Below are 12,583 nucleotides of genomic sequence, written 5' to 3' on the forward strand. Positions count from 1 at the left end.
ACTCGCATGTTATTCTGTCTTAATGATGCCTTCACAGTCGTGCTGGCTACCCATACCATGAACTAATGCACCCCCATACCAATGCCATACTTTTAAACATATACCTGGATGGTTTTCAAACTTACATTTAAAAAGTGTTGTGCTTCTTTTGATCTGTTTCTTTTTAGCATTAAACACATCTTTTGTTCCCCCTATACCATCTCTGGAAAAACATTACATACAGGTTTAAAGTGATTAGGAAATCATTTTCTATTTACATTTCATACTGTACATTTCATTACAGTTGGGTATTTTAAACAAGTTTGTATGTATTCACTATACATAATTAAAGTTAGACTGCTTTGACCTATGGACTCATAGATAGATTGAGGGATAGATTTTCTTGGAAGGTTGATGAATGTACAAATAATATGTTTTTTTCCCCCTCCACTATGGTTCACTATTCAAGTGACATTTCTCATAGACAAAATGCAGCTTTGACTGTTGTTACCTTATCCATCCTGTCACGATGAGGACTAAAACGTATCTCTTCTGACGACCATCAGAACTCTTCAGTGAATGTCCACTCCTTTTTCCCCAGAGTTTGGAATTTCCCAAGTTTCTGCTCTGATGTTGTTTTACTTCGGTGTTCCCGGATTAAGTGCAAAGAATATGTCATCCTCTTGTGGGAAATTGACGAATCATGATTAGGCCTAAATCCCAGGATCTACATGATGCTTGGCAACGACTTTTAAATACATTTACACACTGGCAGCATTTTTAAGTCCTTGCTGGTAAACTGTGAAATGAAATCATTCGAAAAAACAAACAGGACGTTATTATTGGTTCTTGGATATTTTTTTCCTTTCATGCAAGTGTTTGACTCAAAAAGCAAAGAATTTATCTTCAATCGTGCACGCATTTTATGACAAAAGACATTCTTAAATATATTCTCAAAAAAAAAGAAAGAAAAGGAAAGAAAAAATAAAGTATGCACTCACCTTCATTCTTTTAGGTAGCATATATTACATCATCTCTGTTTTCATTCTTGTACCTAAAATGTTCCAGATAGTTTCCACGAAGTGTCATCCAAATTTTCTTTCGAGTGATGGGTACAAAAGGATAGAAAATAATTATAAGATTTTTCAAAGATAATGACAGTCACAAGAAAACCTCCAGTACGTGTCTGAATTTGTCAAATTCTCACTGAAAAAGGATGCTTCGAAATCTGTAACAAACCAAAACTAGTTCCAGGAAAGACAACACATTTCGTCCTCTGGTGTGGGTGCTCCAACAGATGCGCATGAAGGCTTAGCGGATTCAATTTTGTGTTACCTGGGAAATTAGTAACAGACACACTTCTTACATGGAAAACACTTACTTACACTAAGTTAAGTGGCCAGGAGTAAATTGTTAAATGGAGCAAGATTACCAGAGAAAGCATCAATTGAGAGTACCATGTCTGTGGTGGACAAAATAACTGTGAGACGGAGTTTTAGGCCAATAATGATAATATATCTAATACTGATAAAAATGACAATAATACACCATTTCTTACCCATCTACATCTAACATTACAATATTACATACATAAATACAATTTTAAAGAAGTTGTCTATCTCTATTATCATCACGCCATATCCCTGTTCATTCTCTTTGGCTGTATATCGTTCTCTTCTTCTTACGGGAAGGTGGTGAATAGCAACAATTACATAATATGAACGTTATACTATATATTATATTATCAGCACAAGGCCGGAAAGTCATTTCAAGCATTTCATGTGTTAAGAGGGGTGAAATGGTTAAGGTTTCTCGACAATATGGCTATGAGGTTGTCATTCATCAAGAATAGCTATTAGACACGCTTAACACGCAAAACGACACGTAAATTACACCGAATTACACACTATTAGTGGTTTATTATATTTACAACGGTATTGTAAACAATATTATTATTTCAACACTAATTATGTGGACGAGGGCTTTTCGCTGACCTCTCTATGAGCTACAAATACTTCATATTCATTTTTTTAATGAATATCTCACAAGACGATACAGTTTTTATCTTGATTTGACCGAACAGCGGAACTGTGATAACAGCGACGTGTTTGTTTCTACCGAGTCCATATTCCGTTGGACCGGTGTGGGGACTATGACGTGTGACTGAAGTACATTTTAAACTGTTGAGCTAACGCTTATTACGTTGCAGTTTGGTGGTTTATCGTTTGGTGGTTTACCGTTTGGTCTACATAACTGTCACTTTTAGTTTATCTGGGTTAAGTGATCTGCTGGGTTGTTTTGAGGTGAATTAAGCGGTTCGCTGTTCATCTGCCTGGTAAGTTTTCCCAGGCCTCGCGTATATTGGATAGCATTTGTGGCTAACTAGTTACTACTGTATTTCAGAAATGTTTACTAATTTTAATTCGGTCGTATTTAGGTTATCATCCGTCTGTACGCCTTCATGCCATTTGTACAACTGGTATTAGGACAGTCTAAGTCTGACTGTCAATAAACGGTTAGCTTGCTAGCTATTGACAAGACTACTACTTTACTTCTAAGCTAAGTCAGCTGCACTTCAGCTGAGTTTCCTTAACTCCTCTACTGTTAGCTGAGACGTCAGCTAGCTGAGCTGGATAATTGGGGATAATGCTCATGTGATTCTGCTCGTCGTATTTACACCATCTTAATTGCTACGTCTTAGAAACAAGATCGGATCCGGCGGAACCATGAAGCTCTACAGCCTCAGCATCCACTATAAAGGAGCAACCAAAGCCAATCTCCTCAAAACGGCCTTTGACCTGTCCTCCTTCAGTTTCTTTCAGCGCTCCAGGTGCGTCTGACTGATTATCAATAAAACAAATGATCATAGTGAGTGTTATTGGGTTTGAAGGGATCTTAATAGTAAGTCTTTACAAAGCAGACGACCTCTTGTTGTAAATATCTAATTTGTTATAAAGTGATATTATTGTTTTGGTTTGTTTAGTGTTCAGGAGTTCATGACTTTCACCAGTGCCTTGATTGTTGAACGAACATCACAAGGAACCCGTGCCTCCGTCAAAGAACAAGGTAAAACTGAGTAGTTTTGTCTACTTTTAAAGTTTAGAAACAGTTTACCGTTCATTATTATAACTAGGACTGCTTGACCTGAGCAGAAGTTGCTTTGTAATATTTTTTTCTGATGAAATTTAATAGATTTTTCGAGTAAAATGCTGAAATGACAGAATGTTTTTTGGATGTCATTAGACTCATGGGGTGAGGTTATCTGTATAAAATAAATATTATTTTCTTTAACTCCAACAAGCTTTTTCCTTTTTCCTTAACTTATACTTTTTTTACTTTTAATATAATTGGTTTTAATCAACAAAACACAGGAGAGCAGGCTGCTCTGTGTCTTCAACTGAGGAACCATCATAGATTTTTTTCATATACATTTGTTTTCACTACATCATGTTTGTTTTCCCTTTCCTTCTAGAGTACCTGTGCCATGTGTATGTGAGAAATGACAACTTGAGTGCTGTAGTCATCGCAGATACAGAGTACCCACAGAGGGTCTGTTTCACATTGCTCGACAAGGTGAGGACGAAAATTTAACACATTTTTGCAATACTTTGCTCTCAGTTTCGGTGCTGAGATAGTTCTGTTTTTTTAGGTATTGGAGGAGTTCTCCAGACAAGTGGACAGTATAGACTGGCCGTCTGGTAATCCTGAAACTATAAACTACAAAGCCTTGGACATTCACCTTTCAAAATATCAGGTCAGTTTGTTATTTAATTATTAAAGAAAAAAAAAACTCTGGTACCCCATCAGTTTGACTGGACTTAAATTTTTATTTATCATGTGGCAGCATTGATAGATAGCGTGTAGTCTTTGAAGTACGCACAACGAATAGTGCTTCAAAACAATGTCCATGAGTCCCTTTTTGGTCAGTCACAGAGCATAATTGTAGAAAATACTTTGAAAAAGAATGTTATAGCTGCTTACTTGATGTCTGGTTGTGTCATTCTTTCTTTTTTCCTCAGAACCCCAGAGAGGCTGATGCAATGACCAAAGTGCAGGCAGAGCTGGATGAGACAAAGATCATTTTGGTAAGCCACCTCCCTAAGCAGGGAAATGTATGCAAATGACTCCCTTCAGTAGGAGCAATAGAACTTATTGCATTATGCTACAACATTCACAATGAATATGGAAAGCTCACACAACTAGAAAACTAAACAGTTGATGTAAATATAATCACCACAGCATGTACTGGCTGTATGCTCATATGATTGAACTTGTTGCAACAACATGGACTTTTTTGTAAACTATTCATAGAATACCTCTCTTTGTAGATGTGCATCCACCGTATGTATGTATATATGCATGCATGCGCAGTCTATAAGCAGACTGTAAGCAAGCCCCATGAAAAGCTTATGCATCCATGGTGCCAGCAATGGTCTGAGTCCACAAGCCAGCATGATTAGGCCCCAAGACAGGAGATGCTCAGTGCCAGTGGCAGAACCAAATGGAGAAAAGCTTGTTTTCTCTGTTGATGTTGATGACTTTACTGCTCTCAAGCTACTGTGAGATGGACATTAACTCTGCCGTGGGGGTCCTGAGCTGGATGTATTTGACTTGTTGGCTCAAGCTCTGGTAAAGGCTGATGTTGAAGCTCTCAGAGATGCAGCAGTGTAAATGTAGAGTGGTTGGGGCACGTTGTGTTAGCAGAATTAGTTAAGCCGTGTTTTTGCTTGAAGCATTGATCATTGTGTGAGCGAATTGTGGCATCAACACAATGTGAAAAAAACGCATTAAACTTGGTTATTGAAAAGGAGATGTACAGGAATTCCATAATTTACAAACAAACTAACAGAATGGTGGCTGAGTTGAGCTGGATTTCTGCTCTTGTGTAAGAGGGGGTCCCATTTAAGTGGCTTAAATCTGGAGCAGCATTTATACTCATGCAATGTGTATATCTTGATTTTCAGTTTAAAGCCCATAGGCCTATTTAGTGGTAGGCTTCTATATGTGGGTCACTTTTACTGAAACACAGAAAAGAGGGAAGATGTTCCAGCAGATGATGTGTATGAGCATTGACAAGATGAATAAATAGAGCTTTAAAAATGAGGGGGGGAAAGCTGATAGTATCCCATCATCATGCAAGGAAAAAAAGACAAGACAAAAATCCTACTTAAAGTATATGAGGGATACACAAACTCATAGCTTAACCAGTTTACTTTTAATTGATGCAGTTGTTTGATTGACCAAATTGGACTCATAGTCTTCATTCTGCACTATTTCATGAAAAAGTATTTGCTTTCTGCAGCACAACACTATGGAAAGTCTGTTGGAAAGAGGAGAGAAACTGGATGATCTTGTGGCAAAGTCAGAGCACTTGGGAAACCAGTCCAAAGCCTTCTACAAGACCGTAAGTCATGTTGACTCACCTTATTAACACCGGACTGTATTCATGTTGGCCAGTCCCTGTTAAGAGTCTGTGTGTGTGTTCTTTGTTCTGCAGGCACGGAAACAGAACTCGTGCTGTGAAGTCATGTGATGTCACTGCCTCGTCCTCACGGGCGCGCCTCTCTGCCTTTCTGCTTTCCTACAACCCCCATCATGCACCAGCCACTAGCTCACCACGAGGACGTTATCTGATCTGAGATGGGGCACCAGTATGAGAGCAGGAAAGAGTGGCCAGTCTTGGTGTGACGTCTCTAAATTGTGGCTGATGGGGGCTGAAGGAGTGATGGGGTTTGGTTAGGGGAAGAAGTAACATTTATAACAATTATCATTAACCATTCAAGGGGTAAACATCGTGTGGTGATCTGTACCAGCTGAGGACATTCTATCCAGTGTGACGTACTGTTCTGGTGATGTGTCGTCAAAACGTCTTCAAACCATTTAATGTTGCTCAGATTGAATCAAATTTTAATAGCTTGATCGCTTGAGTCTGTTGGAAAGAGTATTAACCGCAGTCGTGCTTTTGCTTCAAGGTAACTCTGACAATCTCACAGTCTTGTGCACCCAAACGTGTTCTCATCTCAACGTGTTCTGCTCTTAAAAACTGGTTTTCTTTCAGATATAATATTACACGCCCACTAGGTGGCCCCATTTATTTACATCGCAGTTTTAATGAGCCTCAGTGTTGAATTCAGTCTCAAAACACTAATTTGAGCTAAACCAGCAAATAGCTGCTTGGACCTGTGATATGAAATTTCACAGACTCTTACAATAACTTTAAAATTGTTTTACTTTTCTGCGTTTAGTTGCTGTTTTTCTTTCCGATGATGTTAAATGAGATCTTCAACATTCCTAGTTTGGATGACTGTGTTATTAAGTGATGAGAAGTGTGAGATTAGTTGTTAAATGTATAAAGATGTTTCCATAAAGACACAATCTTATTGCAGATTTGCTGACACAGAGTCCCCCGTCTTGTTCAATCTAATTTACTGTGTGTACATCCACTATGCTGCACACATCTAACACACATAACCCCTCAAACCGAGGATCGCCTGACATTTTCCCTTCATTCATGTGACTGAGGTGATTCTGGGAACCTCAGGTATCGTTGCACCCGCTGGCCTCCTGGTGTGCAGTTGTGTTTCCCCTTGAAAAGGGGACAGGCAAGTGTCGAGTGATGTCACATCTTGCTCTTATTTAAAGTCACTCCAAGGCTGACTTTTTCTGCTTTTATTTAGCAATAGTTTGCTTAAATTTAGGTCTGATTGGGTAGAACATTCTTTCTGCAGGAACTGCTGAGTTTGAGATGAAGTAATGCCTTTGGTTGTGTGTTTTAGATGTTTCTCTGATGTGTGCGTGCGTCTGTTTGTATGAATTGCTGATATACAACATCCAGCTGTGGGCTGCATTGATGTTGAGTGCCTGTGTGTATGTTAAGAGAATTGTTTGTGTTGTCTGAATTTGCTTTTTCTGCTTTTACAGTGTAAACTTTGGTGCAATATCTGCAGACTGTAGGTGTGGCTCTCTCTTCAAAGTGAAGAGAGGGGAAAAAAGAATATTTCTCACAAAAGACAGTAAATTGACATTTGTATATGCTATTATTTGGACTATCTCCTTGAAGTTTGTCTGGGGTTGTATGTATGTTTCCTTTTTTTTTTTTTAAACTGTGTGGAATTTCATCACCTGTAAGATCTCTGGAGTTATGCTGTGGCAGACCTGGTCTGAGTGTGAAGTATACATTCAACAGTTTGATCCAGATGGAGTCTGCACATTCAAATCATCAATGTAGTGAAAAAAATACTGTTGTTTTCTGTCTGTATTAACACTTTCTTTTGCAACATGGATTTGTTCATACATTATTTGCTAAACATGTAATCTTGCTTAGATTAAAACAAGAATGGTTTCTTGAGGGCCTTGTTTTCATTTCTTCGTGTATGTATGTGGAAAATGTTTGATCTGAAAAGCCCTGCAGGAAGTCAGCAGCCCTATCTTTAACATTGGTTATCTTACTTGGCAAAATTTAGATTTGTGGGGCCTCTTTGCCTTTCAGCAAGAGGAAGTTGCTGCTGCCCCCTTCTCTTCGAAGATGGTATCACAATCCATGAAAAAATCAGAAGTTGTTGCTAAAATAGGTGGAAAATTGCTGTAAAGCTCAATCCCACAATATGTTGTTGTAAGAAAGAAAAATAAATGAAAAGTCCGACAAAAAGAGATTTCTGTTGAACCTGCTACAGCGCTCTGTTTTTATTTTGGCTGTACAGGCTGTTCATCAATATATTGATAGACTTGTCCTCTTTCTCACAATTTAACTACCAACTTGTGTGTTATATGCTTTGTAAAAGACAGACATTTGCCTAACTGCCCCTATACGGTAATATGAAAATGTGTGTCTCTGTATTTGTTACCCATATGCACACATTTTCAACACCAGAAAGACTGGTGTCAACCCTATGTGTGCAGGAAAGCCTTGTGGTGCTCACTATGGCAACATTTTGTCATTAAGAACTCAAGAACTTTAGAAAAGGAAGAAAAAGTGAATTTTCTGCCCTAACTTCGTGGAAATTTCAAATCCAACTTGGAACGCAGAGCTGATGGACTCTACATCAACAAGAGCTATTCTAATTTTTTGTCTATACATACACACTTCACTTGGATGGATTAAGCTGAATCTTTTTGACACTTACCAACCACCACAAGTCGAAGTCATTTGTTTGGGGTTAGTATAAATTACGACTTTCAAAGAAGCCCCTGAATGCAGCATTAGAGGCGCGTGTTACTGCACAAATGAAGTGGGAAGAAAAACAGCGTGTGTTCATTAAGTTTGAGCAAACAGTTTCGGAAATGTGGACGGCGGTCAAAAACAAGAGCACCACCATCATCGGTAACGGTATCAGTTCGGAGGTGAGACGTTATGAGAGGAAGTAAAGCAGTTTTTGTTCTTTTGGTCAGAAATAATGTTCCAAAACAAACCCGAGTCTCTTTGGGTATTTCGGTTAGTTGACGGATAAAGCCGTACACAGTACTGCAGAAGCTGTTTAAATGTTAAGGCGGATAATAATGCATTTTTGGAGGAATGCATTCATTTAGAATGTGTTATCTTGCATATTATTATTATTATTATTATTATTATTGCTTCAGTTGCTTCTTTGATTTTCCACATCATTGGACTTCCTGCAGCAAGTCTCCAGCACTACTATAGTTGCCTGACTTGCTGGTGATTTACACCAAACCTTCCCTTCTTCTTTTATTCTTTCTTATTCTGCACAGGCCATGTCGACAGTCTCGGTGTTGCTGTGTTGTGTCGTCGCTGAAATCTCTGCTCTCCTTTTTCTGTGTGTTTTCGCTCAAAGAAGAATGTTTTTACTGCATTTTCAGATGGTCGACCCAGATATTGGGGAGCAGCTGTTGCACACTCTTCAGAGAAACGGTAATCTCCCATATCTTCCTCTGGAGTTCTTGTTTTGCAGCTCTTTTAGATACTGTATTATTATGTCAGTTTTGCATCTTGTGGATGTGTGCTTGTCAATCAGCTTACATGTAAGTTCAAAACCACTGTTGTGATGTGCAGCAGATCTGTTTACTACCACACACAAAGGGTCTAACCTCGCTGCACCGAAATCTGATTCCACTACCAGACAAACGGAGAAATACACGCAGCATCTGACAGAATACCAAAACTCTTCGGAAGCTGAGAGCTCATTTCCAAGAATGAGGGAGCAGTGGTTGCAAACTTGCAAATTGTTCAGTGTGTTTTGAGGCTAAATCAGGGACATACTACATTAGACTCACATGAATGATTTTAAATTAGGTTTTAAATCCAATGTTGTGTCATGATTGGATTAGCTTTATTGGCAACAGTCTCAGAGGCATACACAGTCCTTTCTGTTGGGCATGTGTTTTTAAGTGTTTCTGTTTTTCTGCTTATGAAGTTTCCACTGCAGCTGCAACTGGTCCTTCTGGCACCGAGGAGTCTCTAACAAGGAGCAGTGGAATCATCCCTGGTAAGCAACACTTTCGTTTTTATCATTTTTTTCCCTAAAGTGTCTTATGTTTTTGCACCCTGTTTGTGGCTGAAAAAGAAACCTCGATTTTATTTATTTTCCTTCCAAAAATAAACTTTACAGTATAAAGTGTAACGTAAAGTTGCATAACACACACAAAAACACACACACACACTTGTACCGTGCCCATTTGTCTGTGTGTGCAAATATGTTTGACTGCCACACAGCTGCACATCTGCCTTTTGGTTGTTATTTAAACCTTGTATTGAAGATCTTTTGCACCGCGGTGACCTTGTGTCACTTGTATTTCCATGCTGCTGTTTGCTGTGTGCGCTGTTTGAATGGCAGTGCTTACCAGAAGTCATACAAATGTGTGTGCAAACAGTTGAACTGCACCTGAAAATGGTGAATACTCCAAAGCTTTGACACAATACTGCTCTTGTTTTATCAGAGTGAAGTTGTTATTCTGATACATGTGTATTATATCCCTGCATTGGACTTGGGTTGTAAATTGAGAAGTTTAAACATTTAGATGTATAGAAGCATACTGTATGAGACATTTTTTGCTTTCTGTGCAGAAACCAGCTGATGCAGCTCAAAAGACTGAACAGCAGCTTAACAATATTGACTGCAGATCATCCTACGGTGCACTTAGTTTGTGCAGTTTTCTTTTAACAGGTTCAAATAAACATATTTTGTGCTTTTAGGTGCAATCGCAGCCACAGTGTTCATTGCCTTTTTGCTTGCTCTCTATGCTGTCCTCTGGAAGTGCATGATGTCACCACCGAAACGGTAAATAACCAACGCAAGTTGGAGCTTGAGTTCTCTGGAGCTTCTGTTTGATTGTTGCTGACCCTGATCTTGCACGCTGCTGTTTGTTCACCAGCATTTTACATGTCTGAACTCTGTACCTCAGCTCATCACAAAAAACACACATCACCGCAGATGATCTCCCATTTCGTATGTCACTTCTGTTTCTTTTTCAGAAAGCACAGCAAGGTGAGGGTAAGAGTACAGCAGAAGACTCCTGTGTGAAGAGACTGAAGAGACAGTTCATCTATTTAGCATCTTAAGGATGCGGACAAAAATCTGAGGGTGAACTTTGTTTTCCGAGGAACAAGTTCAAAACAGATCAAACCTTAAGAAAGAAAATATGACTTAACTGAGTGGACAAGTCACTCTTCTCCCTGAGCTTTACTGTTTGCTGGTGGCTCCTGTTGACTCAAAGCTTCGTGATGATGTGAAACACTGTTTTGGCAGGTCAGCCTGTGCTGCTTTTTTCGCTCGCTGTGAATTCTGTACTATTCAGGCCGCAGCTCACTCCAGTGATCCATAAGCTGCATGTCTTAAAGATGTTACAGATCTTATAGACTTCTTTTTTTTTAAACTTTTTTAGACTTTTTTTTTGTGATTTCCAGATATTTTAGCATTTAGCACTGTTTTATTTTAAACGTAGAGCTGCATTCTGTATGTAATTCCATAATTGAAATGAAATCTTACCCTGAACGAAAGAATATTTATGAAGAAACAAATGGCACTCCACTGACCTGCAGGGTACAATTTGCTAGGCAGTTTAGTTTATGCTGCCATGAGGCCTGCATGTTGTAAATTCTATCATCTTCATCGGTTGGTGAGGGTCTACCAGGTTCTTTCACCAGCTGTTCCTATGTGGCCGAAATATTTGAAACCACACAGACTGAGTGTGCCGGTGATACATTCATTTGGATAGATATCTATTCAGAAAACTACATACCAGACTATTGAGACAGGGAGCAGAAGAACAAGGTTTTCTTGCTTTTTTTGGAGAGACTTTGTTGGAGAACCGCTATTATCCACACAGCTCTACAATGTACAGTAGACTGATTACATACCCACGCATGGGAAGCTTTGGCACCGCTAACCCATGAGGGACTACATATAGAACTGTGTGCTTGTTTGCAGAGTCTCAGTTGATTCAAACAGAACAACAAGGGACAATGCCCCCCCCCCCCCCCCCCCCCCCCCCCCCCCAAAAAAAAAAAACAATCTGTCTGCTCTGACTGGTTGTCCCCAACTGTCCTCAGTTCATTATCAGCTCTTCTAAAATTCCAAAATTTGATTTCCTGGGTAGTTATTTTTGGTAAAAAGCTGCCAGATGCAATCAGACTAGGACTGGACATTCTTCTGTTTGAAAGAGAATTTGTGTCATTTGAAATCCATTTGGTTTATTCGGTTCTCTCAGGATGTTGTGACTACTGTATGACTTTTGACAATATAATAAACTGGGATTAATGTTTATTTACATTTTGATGGTCACTGTCATCACTATAACCTCGCAGAGCACTTTTTTGACCTTACAAGTTAACGCAAATATCTGTCATAAAACAAAGATCAGCTTCAGTCCAACAATGTGCAGCAAAAACACATCTGTTATTCAAGGCCATAGCAGAGAAACGCTATGACACAATTCACTTTCATTGATTTCATGATTCACTGGATGCCAGGCGTTGCTATAAACCTGTAAGCTGCATGGTTTACACATGTGAAGCGTCCAGACTCTGTGCAGCAACATCAGCATTTGCTGTATTGTTTACTGTCGTGGCTAACACAATTCTCTTATTTTACTACGATTTGTATTAGACTGAATCAAAAATAGTTTTTGGATTCTATCACCAGAAGCACTGTTCCTACTCGTTACAAATAGTTTTAGGTTTGATTCTGTACTTTTTTCACAGGAGTGATGTGGATGTTTCGTAATCTGAGACTGAGACAGGCCAGACAGCTTTTCTCTGTCAACTTCTGGAATGAAGATAAAATCTTGTAATGTGGCAGTGCCACGTGTCTTCACTTGACACATAACTCGGTTTTCTTTTGAATGTCCTGCATAATCTTCACTGCTTCCAATTTTAGAGCTCTCTGCTTGGATCCTCAAAGTTATTTTTCTTTTTATTCAAGCAGGTTCAAGCAAGTTCCCCTTCTCTTAAAAAAAAAAAAAAAAAAAAAAGTATTTGACCATGTGAACATATCTATAAGATGGTTTTTATATCTTTATGAAATCAGCTTATGATGCAATGGTTTGAGTTTTCTGCTTTGAAACTGCAGAGCATATCTGACAGCTCCCCCTGGTTTTATAGAAAATATTTTTGTTATTTTTAAGGAAGCCCTTGAGTTTGTGTTTTGACCTT

The 12,583-nt window shown here is 38.9% G+C and overlaps 2 protein-coding genes across 2 annotated transcripts; both read left to right on the plus strand.

The window, feature by feature from the left end:
- Positions 1-2,112: 2,112 nt before the first annotated feature.
- ykt6 (YKT6 v-SNARE homolog (S. cerevisiae)) lies at positions 2,113-7,313 on the plus strand. The gene is made up of 8 exons (XM_072387557.1): positions 2,113-2,314; positions 2,681-2,809; positions 2,963-3,045; positions 3,452-3,552; positions 3,629-3,733; positions 3,999-4,064; positions 5,282-5,383; positions 5,477-7,313. The coding sequence occupies exons 2-8, from the start codon at positions 2,706-2,708 to the stop codon at positions 5,510-5,512; spliced, it is 597 nt and encodes a 198-aa protein (XP_072243658.1). The 5' UTR covers positions 2,113-2,314; positions 2,681-2,705; the 3' UTR covers positions 5,513-7,313.
- Positions 7,314-8,085: 772 nt separating this feature from the next.
- LOC140309112 (uncharacterized) lies at positions 8,086-11,700 on the plus strand. Its single transcript, XM_072386940.1, has 5 exons — positions 8,086-8,319; positions 8,794-8,845; positions 9,348-9,419; positions 10,127-10,211; positions 10,406-11,700. The coding sequence occupies exons 1-5, from the start codon at positions 8,203-8,205 to the stop codon at positions 10,452-10,454; spliced, it is 375 nt and encodes a 124-aa protein (XP_072243041.1). The 5' UTR covers positions 8,086-8,202; the 3' UTR covers positions 10,455-11,700.
- Positions 11,701-12,583: the final 883 nt, after the last annotated feature.

Source organism: Leuresthes tenuis, unplaced genomic scaffold (assembly GCF_036924035.1).
Source record: "Leuresthes tenuis unplaced genomic scaffold, fLeuTen1.0.hap1 SCAF_6, whole genome shotgun sequence".
Lineage (NCBI taxonomy): Eukaryota > Metazoa > Chordata > Actinopteri > Atheriniformes > Atherinopsidae > Leuresthes > Leuresthes tenuis.